We start from the raw sequence: 20799 nt of genomic DNA, 5'->3' as shown, positions 1-20799 counted from the left end.
ACTTTCCAAGACAGAAAAGTAACCTCTACATATATTCACCAAAGTGTACACAGAACCATTTTAAACATTGTAGGATTTTTTTTAACATACACATTTAACTTTATTTCATCATTATTATTTAAAACTTGATGTTATAAACCATTAAAAGACATTTTTAAGAGTTATGTATTACAGAAATTTAAACAGTAGAAATATCTATAGCTTCATAGGTTCAAGTTATCGATATGGAAACTACTCAGTGAAAAAATGGCAAAAGGACTTAATAAGAACAATTTTATTACTTATTGGATTATCATTAATTACTTTCAGGATCTAAACAAAGACCATGGTTTAAATGTTTTAACACCATTTAAAAGTCATTGAAGTTAATCTTTCAAACTCTAAACTGTATGACATCAATAGCTACTAAGTAAAGAGGGCACATACTTGCTCTCTTTCTCTCTCAGTGTCATGATAAGCTTTCCATTTTGGCTAAGTTTTTGGTCTCTACATGAATGGCCTATGAGGGAGAAGTCCTTTTTCTCTAAGGGCTTCAAGTGGATCACCGTTAGAACCAATCCTGACCTTTCAGTCCCTGAGAAGTTCAGGTTTATTCTAGGAGAAACATAGACTAAATAAGAGTAAAAATATCAGTAAAAGAGAGACTATACGTCTAAGCAACAGAAATTACATATTACAAGAAATCATGTCCAAATGGTCGGGAGATAAATCAGTATCAGAAAAAGATGATCTTTTCACATGGGCCAGGAAGACACTCCCTTGAAGTTGACCAAAAAAAAGATAGCAAATTTTCCATTATTTTTTCAAGTTTTTTTCCTAATAACTATGGACAGATAATAGTTAAAACTGAGAGCTTGTTTGTGTATGACCAATCAGAAAAGCCAATATATTAAGGATTCTTATTTAAATATCCCAATGGGCATATTCCAGGAGAAGGATGCAAAAGTAGTAAGAGAAGTGGTCCATTTGGACCTGTGCTGCTGCCCAGAATATTTTCCTAAAGCACTAATCCAAGTAGTGTCTTTCTTTGCTTGAAATCCTGCAGTAATTTCTCCCATAGCTTCAAATTCCTTGGGTTCATACGAAACACCCTTTATGTTATGGCCTTAATCCCAGTGTCTAGTTAGTACCTTCTCCACAATCACAACTCCTGTGCGTCTCTCTCATTATATGGTGAGTTCAACAGAGGGTAGGAACTGTATTTTACTCATTTTTGTATTCCCAGTGCTAGGCCCATAGAGAGCCTCAGCAAGTATTGGTTGAATGGTTTGAATAGGTGAATAGAACTGTTGCAATAGTGTGAAATCCTAACATGGCTGTTTGTTCCTTTTCCAAGGACTTTGGCATTATGTTCCTGCATCACCTTGTGTCTATTTTCTTGATTACCTTTTCTTATGTCAACAATATGGCCCGAGTAGGAACCCTGGTTCTCTGTCTTCATGATTCAGCTGATGGTCTTCTGGAGGTAAAAGTTTTCTTCATGTTTAAAAGTACAAAATCTAGAATTCGGAAAGTCCTCAGCAATCATCACTTCTATATAATTCTAGATGGTGCTGGGGGACGATAGTATATGACTGCTTTGAAACTGCAGGGTGTTCTTTGTAGGTGAAATTGGTATAAGTGAGATTTTAAATCAGTATATACAATTTTGTACAAAAAAAAATGTTCATCATGTTAGCATTCTTTATAAATAGAATAATGAAAACCTTTATTATTCCACACTTAAGAAATAAATATTTTACATTAGGAAAATTGTTACTTGAATAGAGTTGATTTCTGGTATTTTAAACTTCACATTGATTTATCCAGAAAGTGTATATAACTCAGTTTAGTTATTAATGGGAGTTGTACATCCTGATAGAGTCAATTAGTAGTCATAGTTTTTATTGCCAATATACATATTATCTTAGCATTTTTACAGTGAAAATTATATACAAATTGCAAATTACATATAAAAGTTGTTTTCTATGCATGTAAGTATAAAAAATATCTAGGAATATATTGGTTGCACTTTAACTTTCTAAATCATTATCATTTAGAATTATCAAAGTAGCAAAAAAAAAGAAAAATGAAAATGTTTCTAGCATATTTCAAAAGACAAAATCCCAAGAAAAATTTAGATGTGACATTTATACTTTTAATTATAGCCCCTGTAAAGAAACACACTCAATAATGTTATATAATTAAAGTTTTTCCACTTAATCTGAGAAATTTATGTAACCGGTCAAAAATAAACCAGAATATAAACTCCATGTAGAAATAGGTCTGAGTATATGTATTCTGATTTTTTTATTCCTGTTGGCTCATAGTTCTTTCTGCCTCTTTGAAACATTCACTGTCACTGTGAATATAGAATAGAGGTGCCTTCAAATAATGATCTATTATTACAATTTAAGCAGAAATCCCACGCCATAAAATTGAACCTACTATAAAGGCGGTTAGTAAAGATTTGAAGTATTATATAGTCCTAATGGGCTAGGGTATATCAGATGATAGTTTGGCACTATGATTTTAAGTGTGTCAAGCTAGGCTCTATTCCACATATGTTTTAAAGAAGAACTATAATTAATATGGGAGCAATACCTAGAAAATCAGTTACCACTTGGTTAAATTGTAAGTGTGCTTGAAAGTAGAAATTTATAATACAGCATTTTACAGTTTTGAAATCAACCCTGTACAATCTGCCAACTTTAATCTCTGGAAATGGCTGGCATGGTGCTTGGCAGAGCCTTCAGTCAGAAATGTTGGTTGAATCATCATCTACCACTTTAATCTAGAAAAGAAAAATAATCCAGAATTCCTAGTCATGTGGCTTAAAAGCAGATGTTCTTGTCAACTGGATTCTCTTTGATATTATAAAATATTGCTTGAGAATGTTCAAATAATTATGTTGATTGTCAACTCTTCAAAGTGGGATTTATGGCCTAGACATTTCCAAAAAATTTATGTTTAATACTTTTTTATTGAATACCGGTGAATGAGTGTTAAAGAACATCTACATGGTTACCTAGTCAGGAGGAGTCAGAGGATGCTTTTTTTCTTTCTTAATGATTTGTGGTGTCACACCCAAAATATTCATAAAATTAAAAGTTCATCTTGTCTTCTACTCAGTTAGTAGATATATCCCCTTAGGAATATAGTTCTCTGAGAGCTTCATGTTTTACTTAAAGCTATTAAATTATAGATTTTGTAGATACCGTCAACAATCTTTTCAAGTTTGGCTCAGCTAATTTAACTTTCTAAGCAGTAAGAAATAATGTTATGAATTCAGAAGACATCTTCAATTTGTAACCCTGTGTATAGGTGCTTGTCAATTCTAGGTGAAAATGTAAAAGAGAGGTGATCAAGCAAAATTATGTGTTCAGTGTCACCTGTTTTTACTTAGACTCATCCATAAAAAGTAGATGGTAGAGAAAGGGATGTGATTTCTTCCCTACACTAATTTATAATATAAAAAAATGGTCACTTAAATCACTATCATAAATATTAGAGTACTTCTCGCAGACACTTTAACATTGGTGACTTTCATCTGGAAGATGACCCAATAATGTAGCTTTGAAAATGATACCTAAATGGATTTATTGGAAAAACATGAGTTTGACACATTCTAAATTTATGAAAATAAGCCAAGAAACTACCTCCCCAGAATACTCCTTATGCCTGTTTAAAAAACAAAACAAACAAAAAAAACCTATAATTCTAAGTAGAAGGGAGAAAAATGCAGAAATGCTTCATGTAGTCTGTATAAAGTTTGTGGCCTTAGTGTATGGGCTCATTAAAGGTTTAAAGGATTATATAACACTTTCTATTTTGACCTGTTATGCCAAATTTCTGTTTTGGTGTCTTTGGCTTGCTAATATCATCTATAATGCAAGAATTTTCTTATTTTTTTATTTTTCTGAAATCAACCATATAATTGAATTTTTCAGGTTGCTGAATATTTTATTAAATCTCTGACAGTCAGTAGTTCTCCTTGTGGCTAATGCTGCATTTCACTCGACCTATGGGTAATTTATAAATACTGATGCATGATGCATGACATTTCAAAGTAGCAGGCAATTTTATGTATCTGGTAAGTTATAACTTATAGAAAACTCATGCATATTGAAAGAAGCTTTTCATTTATCAAGTTAATTTAAATTAATATGTCACATTCCTTTCTTTCATAGGCTGCCAAAATGGCAAATTACGCCAAGTTTCAGAAAATTTGTGATCTCCTGTTTGTTATGTTCGCTGTGGTTTTCATCACCACACGACTGGGTATATTTCCTCTCTGGTGAGTATGCCAGTCTTCTTTCAGATAGAGCTACCCCTTCCAGATAGGCTTTATGAACCATTTTCCTTTTGAATTTCGCTTCAAATACTTAGGAAAGGGTTTAAAGAAAGTGAGGGACGTACTCAAGAAACAGCTTGATTTTTTTCTAGAAGAGGGGTGCACTCTTTTTTAAAAAAAAAATGTTATTAGTTTCAAGTATACAGTACATTGGTTAGACATTTATAAGGTTTATAAAACGAGGATTGCACTCTTTACTAATATTTTCCATAGGATAGTCAGAGAAGGATGTGGCTTCTGTAGGTTCTGAAGCCACAGAAGGTCATCTGCCATTTTAGAGTCCAATCTAGAGTATGAGTCAAAAATCTTACCATGAAAATTGGAATTAATAAAAGAAATATGGCACTGCAAGGAGTTATCTGCCAGGGATCCCTCCTGTACCGGGACTGGCAGCAGCAGCATCACTAGGGAACTTGTTAGAAATGCAACCTATTGGGCCCCACCCCAGACTGACTGAATCACAAACTCTGGAGATGGGGCCTGGCAACTTATGTTTTGGTAAGCCGTCTTGATGATTCTGCTCCACATTAAAGTTTGAGAAACGCTATCCTATATAATTCTCCTCATCAGCTGTATTTATAGCTAAAGCAGTTGGAAGGTATAACCTAAAACTAATCCCTACAATTCTATATAGCCTCTGAATGTCTGGGTGTGTTTTGTTGAGAGCTAAGAAAACAGTATGACAGATTTTGATGGAATTTGACAATCCGTTCTATTGAAAATAAGTCCACTGTCATTAATCATTTGTTGAACTAGAAAAAAAGAAGAGTCCTCCATATCACTTAAAGTCTACCATTGACGGAAGATTTTTTTTTTTCCATTTTGAGAAATTGATTTGAATGGGAAATTAAAGCGATGGAAATGGGAGAAAACTGAGCAGTGACGTGGTACAGTAATACCTTGCTTTTCGGCCCCAATAGAAAAATAACAATAATGAAGTTGGGACTTTTAAGTGAGTAACATCTATCACAGGGGTTCCATACACAAATTAATCACACACAAATACACACACACATATACACGCACTCACGCATACACGTACGCACGCACACAGCTTTTCCTTGAGGCCCACAGCCCTTTTTTGTTCACTTATTATGAAAATTATTCCTAAGCAGCGCACTGTGTGTTGGCAACAGGCATTTATAAAACCTCATTATAGTTTTATATGGTTGTAGGTAGGAAACATTGAAGTAGTTTTGAATGAAATGAGTTTGTAATTTTTCCAGGATTGGGGGCTCTTTCAAAATTATTAGCAGAAATAGTGGTAAGAATTCAAATAGAAGAAATTCGAGCAAAATCCAAGAACTGTTTCTCAAAAGAAATATAAAAAGCTTTTTCTACTTAGGATTTCTGAGAACCTGAGTTTTAAAGAAGTAAGCATCACTCTCAAGTACTTTGATTTACTTATTTCTTTTTAAAGATAGATTAAAACAGAGATGCAGCTCTTCTCCTCCCTTCTAGCTAATGTGTAAAAAAAGTTCTTCAGGTTCAGATAGCAATGAGTTACTTAGAAAGAACATAGACCCCAGAATATAGAAATTACGTAATGCTACTAATAAGATAATTCATGGAAATGTCCTGTCATGATGGCATTAACTAGTTGCTTAGAAAAATCTTTGTGACCAAATGCGAAAGAGTTTATATTGCACATGCCATAGGGCTTCTGCTACCATACCCCTGAACGCAGCCACGTTTTTAAAAATGCATCTTGAAGAGAGAAGTATTTTATTGTTTGTAACCCAAGAAATAATTTATATACCTGCTGCCAGTTTAGTTGTGCATGTAGGGAATAAAATTCTTTTCAGATATGTCTGGTAAATCATGTTAGTGCCTGTATGACCTTTGTTTTGACCTGTTTCAATTACTAGGGTGTAATGGATCTTTTTAGTATTTAAAACTGTAATGTGAATGACAATAACAAATAGCATTTTAAATATTTTTGTTAATACTGTGAAATTATTCAAAAACTCCTTTTAGATTAGGGAATCCTAGAATTGGGAGGGAATCTACGGGTTACCAGCTCCAGAATCTACTCCCAGCTCCTCCGCCCAGGATAGAAATTCTGTCATTTTCCCTGATCAGAAGTATTGCCTTAGAGATCAAGGGAGAAATAGTTTCTTATATGAAACAGAAACCTGGGTCCTTATAACTTCGAAGCTAGAGGTCCTTAATCTGTTTTAAAAATCCCTGAAATTGTATGAAAAACATGTATGTGTTTCTATTTTTTTCCCTGCGGCTCTGGAGGGCCCATGGCTTTATCAGATTCTCAAAGAAATCTGTGACTCCTTCCTCTCAAAAAAATGGTCTCTGGAAAACAGACTATACCCTGGCATTCTAACTGAAAACTCTTAAGAACATGAAGGTTTCTAACTTATCATCTGTAAGTTTTCTCTTCATCAGAAAGATCTTTAATCCCTTCAATTATTCCTGTTTGTTGTTCTGCTTCTTTTGTTTCTCAGAATTCCTCTTGTCATGATGTTCCAAATGTGGACTGGCTGGTACAAAATATAAGAGAACTAAAAACAAGCCTTATTTAGAACTGCATTTCTTCTAATGCAGTTTGCTATTACATTAGCTTTAAGCAGCTTTCACAGTGTACTGGTGATGATCTGATAAACAGCTGAACTGCCACCAGACCAGATGTTCCTCATCCTAAATTATTTTATTTTTATACATTTTTATTTCTAATTATAATTTATTTGTATACCTAATTATACAACTACTTTTATTTCTTTTAGATTTCATCAAACTGTTTTCAAATATTCTGTTCATATAACCCCTAATATCAGGGGTTATTATCTGAACTATATCCAATGCAATATTTATTCCTTCCACCTTTATGTTACTTGCATGTATGCCTTTCATGCTTCCCTCCAACTCATTGAAGAAAATAGGAACTCCCGATACACTACTGAAGGATTTCTTTAGGCTGGCCTCAATGTCTCAACCACCAAGTCTTTCTTTATGGTTTTTCTACTTGTTACTGTCTTATAACTGCTCTCTGTCATCATGCCTGCTATTTCTCCACATTTTTTAAAGATGTAATAAAAGATTTTGTCAAAGGTCTTATGAAAGTCAGGATTTACTCTGTATTTAAGACGTCCTCTGCAAATGTAGAGGCAGGGTGAAAAAAAATGAGGCCCATCTGGCGTGACTTGATTTTGGGGGACCTTTGTTGGCTTCTTATTTCTAGGTACTCAGCCCCATGTGTTTGATTATCCATCTGCAACAGTGAGCTTACCAGTCGAAAACTTCTGGCCTTTGCCTTTTTCATATTGTTTAAGTGTTCCAATATACTATAACGTATTTAGTGAATTTACTGGGCGCTTACTGTATAACCAGTACAAGGCTGGGTGGTGAAAATTCAGTTAGACATAGGACTCCATGGGGCACTTACCGTTGAATCCCTAAAGATCCCTTCTGTAATCTGGTTTATAATTTGGGGGGGCCTAGAGGTTATTTTATGACCATTTACTGGAGATAAATAATATTTATGTATTGTCAATATTAAATAATTCAATTTAGCTTTGTCAGCTAATAAAGCATTATACTAGATAGAGAGTGTGTATGTGTGTGTGTGTGTGTGTGTGTGTGTGTGTGTGTGTAATAGTTACTGGCAACTGGGGGTAAGGTCTGGAGGTAGATTGGACTTCTAAGAAGCATTTCAGAGACATTTCTTCTTCAAATATTTCTGCTTCGGCTGGAAGAAGAAACAAAATTATTCTATTTTCCTGCTACTTCGTTTGGTTTTCAATCCATTTACTTTGAAATCACCAGCAATACCTTCCAGGTTCCTCCTGACTACGTTTGTGTTCCCATGTGAGCCATCAGAATTTTTGTATTCGTGGGTTGGATAACACTTGGTTTATTATCTGTTGAGTCTTTGGTTCATTTGTGTCTTTGCCTCACAAAGACAACATATGTGTGAGTAGCCTTTTCAGAATCATGCTCTGCCCAGACTTCTCGTTTGGTTACAATATATCTTTCTAGAACAGCACTGTCCAATAGAAATATAATTCAGGCTTCATAGTAATTTTAAATTTTCTAGTAGCCACATTAAAAAAGTAAAAAGGTGACATCCATTTAAATGTTTTATTTAACTCAGTATGTTCAAAATAATATCATTTTAACATGTAATCCATATTGAAAACTATTAAGATACTTGCATTCTTTTATTACATACTAAAAATCTTCAAAATATGGTGTTTCATGTTACTGCTTCTACTCAAAAGTCTATGTTATTTTAGCCTTTATGTAATAGTTGGACAGTCAATGATTGGATCCTTTTTGAGAGTAAGCCTATCGTTGTAAACTATTACCATTTTAATTGATCTGCATCTGTCTTCTGTCAACTCCATTTGTGTGTAATCCCTGAAGTTCCTAACAGTTTCTCATTTTTGTAGTTTTCTATTGGCACAGTAGATTGTGCTTGATCTCATTGTAGCATCTATCGCAATGCTACTCAATGATATTTGTTGAGTAATTAGATACTCTTCTTTCTAACTGGTCTCACATCTATTTTCTTAGTTGAGCTCCTTAAATCATTGTGAAGTGAATAGGCACAATTTCTCCCTCATTAAACAGGAAAAACTTCATTTAGCCAATGATTTACTCAGTTTCTCTTGACTCTGGTCTCCTGTCATTGGTCCAATTCAGCAAGTACTTAACTAAGTTCCAGTTCTTCCTATAACACAATACTATCTTCTTTGAGGAGGTCATAAAGCTATTGATGAGATACATTTTTAGTAGTTGTTACATAAAAAGAATCATTTTGAAATGGATTGTCCTTACCATTCTTCCCAGCCAAGATACTATATTGTAAGCATCTTCATCTCTCGACAGACATTGAAATCTGGTAATGAAAAAGACAAATCTACAAAGATCTTGAAAAGGAGATAGTTTGATGCAGTCAATAGAAAGACTGCTTTGAGTCGTGGTTCTCCCCCTCAGTATGTGTCTGAAGACCAAGTGTATAACTTCTTTGTATCTATGTCCTCATCAGAAAAATAAGAATAATAGCAATTGTTCACCTACCTTACCAGAAAATATTAAGGATCAAATGAAATATTGTTTGTAGCAGTATCCTATAAAGTAGTTTATAAATAGTAAACATTTAAAAAATAAGTGTTAAAGATAGAAATTTCCATATGGCCAAGTGGCCAGAAAGTTTTATTGTATAACCTCCAGTTAGTCTAGATAAGGAACCATAACCATAGATTCTTTTGAAGTAAAATTTTTAAGTGCTCTCTCTAATTATGTGACTCAAAATATCTTGTTTTAGTCGCTGTTCTCAGTACTCAGTGAGCATGTAACATAGGGTGTGCACCGAGTTACCTTATTCCTTCAAATCCTAAGTGACTCTACCTGTCCTAAGCCACTACAAGTAACTATTACTATTTAACAAAATCTCATAAAATTTGATAAAATGTAGGTATATGTCCTTTCCTACAAGTCACAGATTCACAAGCCATTATCTAGCCACGAATGAGTGTACCACAGTTGCCAGAACCTCTTCCTGTGGCCTAATGATGACTTTCCATAGCCCCATTCATGTCCCACCAAATACCAGCTCCTGGGCTACAGAAAACTTCGAGTCAAATATGTACCTTCAGTGTTCTGCTGCTATTCAGACAGAAGCATGTGACTTCTCAGAATGTTACTTTCTGTTGATCTCTATGCTGCAAAGTAGGAGAATTATTTGCTGATTTGTACTTTCTGAAGGTCTTTGTAATTTAAAAAACAAAAACAAAAACCATGCATTAGAAAGGAGCCTAGATTATTCTTTTACTGTTTTCTATAATAAGGTTTGAAATTCATCCAGATGCATATGGGGATATCATCTTCTTTGATTTATTTTTGGCTTATATGCTTTGCTGACTATCTGATGAGATTAGTCTCAGAGTTCACAATTTTGGATTTTCTCCTCTAAAATCCCTTGGCAGATTTCCTCAGAAATTTTCCTTAGTGCTCGTCTCTGTTAAATATATTTGAAGGATAAAAGATGAGACCTGAAATCTTTGGCTGTTAGGTACCTTGGCATGTTTTTAATAATACTTACATGTATTAGTATCAGTTAATACCTTCGCAAGGTGGAGTAGAAGTGGGTGGAAATAATGTGTATTGAGATATATTGTCTCTTTTCATGTGAACATAATAATTGTAACATAATTTCAATATTAAGGGGTTAGGCCAGGAATCAACAAACTATGGCCTGTAGGACAAATCAGCCCATCACTTGTTTTTATAAATAAAGTTTTATTGGAACACAACCTTGCCCATCTGTTACATATTGTCTTTGACTACTTTCTGCTATAATGGCTTGAGTAGTTGTGATAGCATATATGGCCCGCTAATCCTAAAATATTTACCACTTGGTTCTTTACAGAAAACGTTTGCCAACTCCTGGGCTAGGCCATTAAAAATTAGTCTGATGAGTAGGCAGAGGAGGGAGTGACGTATTAAATGTATTCAGTCTTTGGATGTTCTCTGGAAGTATTGTCTACCTCAGGCAAAAAGCACGCAGCTATTCTTAACATTGTATATGGGGGTGGGAGGGGGCAGACTATGCTCTCAGGTAAGCTTTTTCCTTTTGTGACTTGAGTCAACAAAAAAATGTAGTATCCTAGTAACACTCTTTACACTGAATTAATGTCTTAAGTGTTCTTTTCCTCTCTTCCAACCATTGCAGAGAATCCTTTGCTAGGGAAAGAGGAAAGAAATAAAGATTATTTTCTCAAAGTATCATAAAATGTGTTTGTTTATATGTCATCTATAGAAAAAATTCAGTATGGCCATTTCATCTGTTTTAAAAATATATGTGTATTGTGATAAAGTCTAATGCCAGGACCAGAGATTTGAAAATTGTATATTTTATCAGGTCTTACTTAATCAAAAGTGATGCTATATGGAAAATACTATAACAGATGAAGAACTCACATCAACTCTTTTCCGTTTGCTTATGTTATTATAAAGTGCAGTTGTATATCAGGCTAGTCCTCAGCACTTATGCTCACCTCCCTGACTGTGGTCCCTAGGTTTCTCCTGCCAACTTGCCTCTCTGTCCATTCTAGGCCCCTTTTCAACATTCCTGAAAAGGGACCAGCTTGCGCCTGTTCCTTACCTGCTTCCCAGCCTGGGACCAGCTTATGCCTGTCCCTTACCTGCTTCCCAGCCTAGACCAGTACCTGAGCTATCCCAGAAACCTAGCCTGCAGAATCCCAGTGTTCAGGGCTCCATAGCACTGGCAGTGGAGAACACCCTGGCTGTGTTCTTTTATTCTCAGAACTTCATCCATGCCTCTGTATGTCACTTCTGGGATGGCAGTGTAGTCAAGGAGACAGAATCATATTCCTAGAGTCATCCTATTCGCTGTGGGGATATATCTTATCATGTATTATTATTTAACTTTTTATGTCTTTAGGACAAGGGAGCAAACACTTTGTAAATTCCTCATAGGCAAGGAGCCACTAATTCTTTATAGATCTTTTCAATACATTTCACTGTGAGCTTGCTGTATGTCAGGCACAGTGTGGAAGTTAGGGACGTAGATATTGATTAAGTCACAGGCCCGGCAACATCTAGCACTGCAAAACCATCAATAAATATTTGTTAAATGAATAAATGAAATTTTAGAATTTCCCATGCAGTTTGGCACAGTCATGACCAAGACTTTGCAGCCCAAGTGCATCTTTCCTTATGATACAGACTGAATAGGCCAGACAAAGGAGACAAAGTTGGCAGTGATTCAGTAGCTATCAAAAGCAGGGGCATTCTAGCCATTGAATCATTTTGCTCAGACAGAATTTGTGGAAATAAGACTATGCAGTTGTTTCATAAATATTACCTTTGTCCAAAGCAGATAATAAAACAGAAATGTTTAATTTAAAGCGCTAAATGTCAAAGACTTCAGGAGTTAAATAAAGTCTTAAACAAATAGATATACTGAAAATACAAACTCTGAGTAGGAGCCTGGTTGTGCATGTGGTGACTGTGTGGGACAGTGGCTCCTGATTAGTAAGGCACAAAGAGAGGAAGTCAAGAGGTTCCAAGACAGAGTAAGAAAGGAACGCCTGTCTGAGAGAAGAAGTAGGGAAAAAAAAAAAAAAAAGCATCTTTTCTCCATCTACGGGATGACTAAAGAAAGTGAATAAGAGCGAACAGAACACCATCTCAATGCAGTAATTTTTAATGCTGTCCAAGGGCGCTGGATGGTTGTTCCCAACCACCACTGGGGACTTCTCATTTGGCCCCCCTCAGTGTCAGGCTAAGGGCCCAACCTCAAATTTGTAGCAAACTGCATCTCTCAGAGCAACATGCTCTAACCCAATTTAGCTCTCTTAACTCCTTTTTTTAATGGACAGCATATAAACTCACACCTATTTTTTACAGACACTGATGTCTTAGACTGCTTTGTGTTCCATATAATCCCAACCCATGCTTTAAATATAGAGTTGTCAGATAATAAATATTTAATTCGATTTGTTGGTTGTTAATATGTTATATTATGATCTTTGAGTTATGTATTTAGTGGTTATGAAGAAAGGTAGTATGAAGCATTCATTGAAATATATATTAAAACTTGTTTGAAGAAATGGTTCTGAATACATCCTATTTTTTTTGTGTGTCTGGCATATAAGAATGGCCGGACTGAAAAAATTCTAAATGTTTTTTAAATTCAGAGAGATAAAAAAGTAATAGAATAATTAACATTTTTAGATTGTCTTTTTAATTGAAATTGAAATATACTAAAATTGTATTTAATGAAACGCAATAGTCTATTAACTGTAATTTTACTGTCCAGTAGTGTATGTAAGTCAAATAAAGAAATATTTGGGATTATTTCCCAAAATAGCCTCCAGGGAGTGCCCTGGGTCCCCTGTGTTCCAACCTAGTCTCCTGTCTTTTAACCTATGCAAGGATGTTAACTTGAAGATCAGGAACCATCATATAATAGTAAGATCTTTTTAGTGACTTTTATTTTATTTTATTATTAATTTCGAGTATACAGTACATTGGTTAGACATTTATATAGTTTATGAAATGATCTCCCTGGTTGCTCTTTCTCTCCTCTGGCTCTACATAAAGCCATTGCATTACTGCTGCCTACATTCCCTGTGCCATGCTCCCCATCCCCGTGGCCATCTATCAACTACTGATTTGTATTTCTTTAATCCTTCTCCCAGCCCCTCAACCTCCCCCTCCTCTGGCCATCACCAGATTGTCCTCTATATTTGAGATTCTGTTTTTGATTAGTTTGTTCTTTTTATTCTTTAGATTCTGCATATAAGTGAAATCATATGGTATTTATCTTTCTTTGTTTGACTCAGCATAATAACATGCAGGTTCATCTATGTCATTGCGAATGGTAGGATTTCATATATACAATATTCTAATGTATATATGAACCATAACTTCTTTATCCAATCATCTGTTGATGGGCATTTAGGTTGCTTCCATATCTTGGCTATTGTGAATAGAGCTGCAGTGAACATTGGGGTGTATAGATCTTTACAAATTATTGTTTTGGTTTTCTTTGGATAAATACTCAGAAGTGCAATTGCTGGATTAAAAAGGTATATCCATTTTTAATTTTTCGAGAAACCTCCGGACTGTTTTCCATAGTGGCTGTACCAGTTTGCAATCCCACCAACAGTGTATGAGGGTTCCCTTTTCTCCATATCCTCTCCAACACTTGTTCTTTGATTTACTGATGATAGCCATTCTGACAGGTGTGAGGTGATATCTCATTGTGGTTTTAATTTGCATTTCCCTGATGATTAGTGACCTTGAGCATCTTTTCATATGTCTATTGGCCATCCGTATTTCCTCTTTGGAAAAGTATCTGTGCAAGTCTTCTGCCCATTTTTTAATTGGATTATTTGTGGTTTTTTTCTGTTGAATTGTATGAGTTCTTTATATATTTTGGATATTTACTTCTTATCATGATGTATCATTAGCGAATATCTTCTCCTATTCAATCAGCTGTCTTTTTGTTTTGTTGATGGTTTCCTTTGCTGTGCAAAAACTTTTCAATTTGATGTAGTCCAATTTGTTTATTTTTTCTTTTTTTCTCTTGCCCAAGGAGATATGTCCAAAAATAAATTACTAGTAGCAATATCAGAGAGATTATTGCCTATCTTTTCTTCTAGAAGTTTTATGGTTTCGGGTCTTACGTTTAAGTCTTTAATCCATTTTGAGTTTATTCTTGTATATGGGTAAGAAGGTGGTCTAGTTTTTTTCTTTCTTTCTTTCTTTCTTTTTTTTTTTTTTTGCATGTATCTGTCCAATTTTCCCAGCACTGTTTATTAAAGAGACTGTCTTTACCCCATTATATATTCTTACCTCCTTTGTCATATATTAAGTAAGCATATGGGCATGGATTTCTTTCTGGGCTCTCTATTCTGTTCCATTGATCAGTGTATCTGTGTTTATGCCAATACCATGCAGTTTTGATTACTATAGCCTTGATATCAGGTAGTATGATATCTCCCACTTTGCTCTTCTTTCTCAAAATTGCCGTGGCTATTTGGAGTCTTTTATGGGCCCATATAAATTTTAGGATTAGTTGTTCTGGCTCTCTGAAAAATGCCATTGGTATTTTGATAGGGATTACACTGAATCTATAGATTACTTTCGGTAGTATGGCCATTTTAACAATGTTGTTTCTTCCTACCCATGAGCACGGTATATGCTTCCATTTATTTGTATTTTCTTCTATTTCTTTTTTCGATGACATAATTTTCTAAGAACAGGCCTTTTACCTCCTCGGTTAATTTGATTCCCAGGTATTTTATAGTTTTCGATGCAATTGTAAATAAGATTGTTTTCTTAATTTCTCTTTCCAAAAGTTCATCATTGGTGTATAAAAATTTAGTGACTTTTTATTATGTGTTTCGATTAATAATACATGAACAAAACAAAAGGAAAATTTTCTGGTTATTATTATGTTAACTAGGGTACTTCCATTAAACAAAATTTAGTCCAACAATTGTCCTTGTTCTTAGATAAGAATATTTTATCTCTGGTCTGCTACTGAAGGGCAAAGACCTTGCTAAAGCAATGGATGCTTTAATTTGATTAAAGTACCATGTGAACATATCCCATTTGGTGAATTCAGGAGCTAACAAGAAGCACTGAAGGAATTTTTCTTTGTGTATAAGTCTCTTAAATTACCCCCATTTCCCAGAAAATTACGTTAGGAGCACAATTTGCAAAGTCAGCACTTTATTCCTACATATTAAGTTTACAATATCTTCCAGAAATAAGACAGGTGCTTCAACAAAATTGGTTAAAGCTGTCAAGATGAACTACAGAAGAAATATAGCTTGAATGTTTCTCTCAGTAGTGAATTATTCATGGAGCTTGTGCCCCTTTTCTTTTCCTAGCCATATGATTGCATTTATTTCTAATTGTTTCTCTTCACCTCATTTGAAAATTTAATTAGATATTTGAGTCCTCAGTTCTCAGTAGCAATCACATGGCATTTTCCTGAAGGGCTCTGTTCTGATGCTATTGTCTAACATTCATTTCTTTATCTCCCTTCTCCACTCAAAAGTGAATTGTAACAGGTCTGAGACCATGTCTCACTTTCCCTTTGAGTTCCCAGTACTGTGACAATACCTAGTATGCTGTAAGTTTGCTGATTTATATCTTACAGTAGATCTCTATGATTTATTTTAGGTCTTAATTCAGAATTCACTTCTATAAAGCTGTTTTTCCCAAGTAGGTTGTTTGTTTGTTTATTTCGATATAATAGAATATCATCTTTTTTATTTTCTTTCTCCCTAAATCAGAGGAAAATATTTTGAATACCAGAGTAATGCTTATTTAAATTCCCTCTTTTCTCGAGCCAAATATTCTAATTCCTCTCTCATAATTTGCCTATCCCAGCATGCTAGCCCTCACAGATAGTGTTTAGGACAAGCTCTCTTTCAGGCATAGAGTTTAGGGGACTGGATTTTGGGTGACCCATACCAGACAATTGACTTGTGACTTTGTTACTGTCCCTTTTTTTTTTTTAAGCTTGGTTTCAACTATTCTTCAAAGGTTTGGAGAAGATGGTAAAAGATTGCCTTACTCTGAAAATAACTGCATATGTAACTAGGATAATTGCTGGCCCTATTTTTCTTGCAAAAAGAGAGATGAAATAAAGTGATGCTCCATTGTGTGTGTGTGTGTGTGTGTGTGTGTGTGTGTGTGTGTGTGTGTGTACATATATATATATACACACATATATATGATAGATATTTTCAAATATGTACTTTATATGTAGTTATATATAAACATATCTTATAGATATCTAAGTACATTTATTTAGATATACATATATATCTTATTTATAGATATATACATATATTTATATGTATTCATCATAATGAATATATTTATAGATATAAATATATCTTGAGTAAATATACAGATTTTATAGATATTTATATATTTCACATAGTGAAACTTTTGCTTACTCTTATCAACATCAAATAAATATCACACAGCTGCTTCCATGAGTTCATGGGGCTTTTCTTTTTAGTAATTAAAAAGTGGTGAGACTATTGATTGCTGCCTGCTGCAGAAGGAATAAAAGGAATCAAATTGAATGGTGTATTTTCCACATGAATTGGCCTTAATGGCTTTGAGATTTCAGGTAAGGCAATTCCATTGCATTTACATGAAAACCTAACAGTTTCATTAAAACTGTATTTTGCTCACACTTTGTACCTGGAGAGTCTTGATGCTACAAACGGGTCTAAAGCATGCACACCATCATTTCTAACAGTGCTTAAGATATGCTTTTCTGGCCAGGATCTTGAGAACCTTGAAAAATAGCCAGTAGATTTCCAAACCACTTGAGAACAAATCCAGACTGATTTTCTCTAAGCAAAGAGGAAGAGAGGTTAGTTTTTATTCTTCATATTAACACCCTGCCCCCAATCTAGTATGCAGTAACAACTTGCTGCTCCTTATTGTTTCTACATCTGAGAACTTCTTGGCAGTAAAAATGATGCACTTTTGCTTTTGGAGAAGGGAGAAAATTGTTTGACAATAAGGTATGTCAGCTACTGTAATAGTCATTCAACCAAATGAAGATCTCATAGTCGAATAGCAATATATAATGTTATATTTGCTAGGGTATAAGCCACGCAACTCCAGCATAGGGGGAAGGCTAAGTACATTTGTATTGAATCTTTCCAGCAATAACAAAAGCCTTTGGTGATTATGAAAACAGCTTTAAAGTAAATTGAAACATGGTAATGGTAGAGGGGGAGGTAGGGGGTAATAGAGATCTCGATAAAGCATTCGAAAGGAAACAAACACATGTGATAGTCGTCTTGTGTCATGACTAATGTAGTTTGTCCTCGGGAAAGTTTCTCAGGCCTTGTCTTTGAACTAATCAGAATAAAACATCATTGACAGTAGTATATGTATTTTAATCAATATTCATAAAAAGGAAGGAGGCTACAATATCAAATACTGCAAGGCAGATTGAGACAAATGAGACCACTGGTCATGTGAAATTGTATGTATGTCCTTCTTCATCTGTAAAATGAGAGAATTGGAATAAATATCAAAGGTATCTTCTAGCTCTAAAATTTCTTGATTCTATGATTTTACAATTACAAGTAGGTAGGTGACCTTCCAATGAGAAATTTTTGTAGAGTGATCCCCGCAAGGGATTCTGAGTAGGGGACAAGTGGGTTGCGGGGCAAGAAAAGGTAATGAACATAGACAACTTGTTTAAAAAGTTTGCAGTGTATGGAAAGAAAGAAATAAAATAATCATCAGATTGGTTATAGTATCAAATGAAGATTTTTATAGGATACTGGACATCAGCACCTATCTTTAGAAACAGAGGAAAAAGAGTACCTGCAGGAGTTCATGAGGTACCCATAAATTAAGGAAGGTACTCCTTCTTTTCAGAGAAGTGAAGGAAGGAGACAAATGTTGGTTCCAGTTAGATGACCTCTCAGGTACCCATGATTCTTTGAGTCTGTGTAAAGGAAGAGATTGACAATACATGGTGGTTAAAAAAAAAGAAAATGAAAATGAACAAGCAGAATCCGGAAGATTAATGGCCAGATGGAAGGACAGCCTTCTAAAAGTGGAACACTTGTCCTTCTGAAGCATGAGGCAAGGAAAAAGAGAGAATGAACGACTGGGATGGAAAGAGGTGTGCACATGATAGAAAGGTATAACTCATGGTATATAGTTGTCTGAACAAGACAACTGCATACCTGACAAGATGTGGGAACTGCACTGGGATTTGGGTGAGGGATTCTGGGGAATGAGAACAGAGCTATGACAGGACCTCATTGCCCTTCGAGCCAAGGGTCAGTGAACTGCAGTCACTTCCTGGCAACCTTAACCATTTAATACCAAAGATTCGGTTCATGTGTTGTGACCACCCAAAATGATATATCTGCTCTCTGAATGAGCAAAAACAAAATTCTCCTGAGGCCTTGAGGCCCCAAACCAGTAGTCTTAACTATTTCGCGCTATATAAGACCACAGAGAAAACTGAAACCCAAAAGAGTTAAGTGACTTGGCCAAGGCCACAGTGAGTTTTAATCATAGTCAAGAATAGAAATATATCTTCCATTTTCTTTCCTAGTGTTCTCCGCTTTAATACATCATGCACAGAGGATTGATAAGACAGTGTAGTCTGGAGAATAAAGCCATGGATGAAACTAACTTTGGCCTTAGCCTTGGCTCTTTAGGATCGCTCATTATTTCTAGGGCTCAGATTTAAAATTTTCTAGTTTAATATCCTAGGTCTGAAAGAATGTGCAACAGCTTCAAGGACCAACTGAAGTTAAGTAACAAAGGTCCTGACTACCTGGGATTTCATTAGCTGGCTTCCAGCAATTAGAGGGTTATAGAAGAAAGAGACGTTCATCGTTCTAAGAAAGTATTAGTAATGAATTAACTACTAAAAAGATTCATGACCTCTCAAATATTCCTCTCTCCCGCCATTAGTGCCTTCCTTACCAGTCTAGTGAGATGAAAGAAGAGGGCCAAAGCAATGCAAGTCAGTTACAAAGGAAATTGTACATGATGCAAGATTTTCTAAGGTCAATGAATGTGATGTTGGAGCTCTGCTCAAAACATACCAGAGACACTGCCAAAGGAGGACTTGGCAGAGCATTTAATCAAAAAGAGGAAAATCAGCAAAGGTGGTGACATGATAGTTACTTCAAAAAAGAAAGATATGAATTTCAAAGAATTGTGAGGGACCCTTGGGAAAATGTTGAAGCCCTCAAATGTTCTTGCATCTTTCTTAAAATTGTCATATACTATAACACTCAATTTTGAAGATAATTACATAACCCTCCCAATCAATACTTTATTCGTTTTTAGCTCTAAGAATTAGAACATAGTTGTAATTATAACCTAAATTTGGTTAAATGGAAGATAAAATAAGTTTATTTTTCTGAATTTAATCTCATTTTTCAAAATAAAAGTCTTGATTGACCCTTTTATTCACTATTTTCTATGAAATTTATATTCCATTTTACATGGATTCACTTTAAATGGTTTTTTCTTGGTGGCAACATTCCTTTGATTAAGAGGACTTCTTGTATTCAGAATTTAAAGTGGTTATAGTATATCTCTCACTTTCTAAATCCAGTTAGTATAACCTGGGAATAGAAGAAAAAAGCAAATGAGTAGGGCTTGAGCAGGAAGGGATTGTTGCGGTGTTAAAGGCCAACCTCCAGCCAAGGGGGTAAAGGGAGCCTGTGTGTGATCAGGGACTCTGCTGACATAATTGGCCATGGATTCAACCCATGGAGGAAGTTCAGAGATTCCCAGGATGGGCCAGGTAAAAGGAAGGAATCCAGTATTTGGAGCTTTTATATTTTCTTCATGGTTTTATTTTTTTTTTTATCTTTCTGAGTTTACCTTGTGTTTTCACAGTCTTATCTCAGAAGAAAATAAAGGTTCTTCCATTCTCCTCCTTTTTGAAGAGATTAATAGATTTTGATCTTTTTTCAGCAGGCATAGAAGTGCTTGGAGTGGGGAAATACTTTTACTCAAATTCAAGAGATGCTTACTTTGTCTGTCCGTGGAAGCAGAACAACTGGAAAACATAATTTGAAATAACCAAGAGGTTTAAATTAGTGAGTTTACATAGATTCACTTTCATATTAGTGCTTTTCTTTTAATCAGCTTAATCCCCAAAATCTCATGGGAAAGCAGCAGTTAATATCTTTCAAGGCATTCCATCCTCCTGTTCAGATGAAAGTCTTTCTAACCAATGTCTACATTACCTGAAAGAGAATAAAGCTAATCCTCTTTTGGAATTCTCACTAGCCATGTGCTTTACTAACCCTAAGGGTTCCAGGAAATGGTGATGGTTAGTGGTTTGGGTCCCAGGGACAGCAAGGGTGTTTTGCAACAGCCCATTCAGGGCAGATATACCAATTTGGGCAATCACAACCCAGTATATGTTAGTATTAATGGTCAGGGTC

General features: G+C 35.0%; 1 protein-coding gene across 1 annotated transcript in view; it reads left to right on the top strand.

The window, feature by feature from the left end:
• The window catches only part of CERS6 (ceramide synthase 6), a 272206-nt gene that overhangs the window by 216278 nt on the left and 35129 nt on the right, over positions 1–20799 (top strand). Inside the window, exons 7-8 of the mRNA XM_011358174.2 lie at positions 1337–1465; positions 4170–4276. Of these exons, the coding sequence (XP_011356476.1) occupies positions 1337–1465; positions 4170–4276 (236 nt within the window). The remainder of the gene's footprint in view (positions 1–1336; positions 1466–4169; positions 4277–20799) is intronic.

The sequence above is a fragment of the Pteropus vampyrus genome, unplaced genomic scaffold (assembly GCF_000151845.1).
Source record: "Pteropus vampyrus isolate Shadow unplaced genomic scaffold, Pvam_2.0 Scaffold2, whole genome shotgun sequence".
Taxonomy (NCBI): Eukaryota; Metazoa; Chordata; class Mammalia; order Chiroptera; family Pteropodidae; genus Pteropus; species Pteropus vampyrus.
The sequence above is the reverse complement of the archived record's forward strand: the minus strand, read 5'-3'. Positions and strand labels throughout refer to the sequence as shown.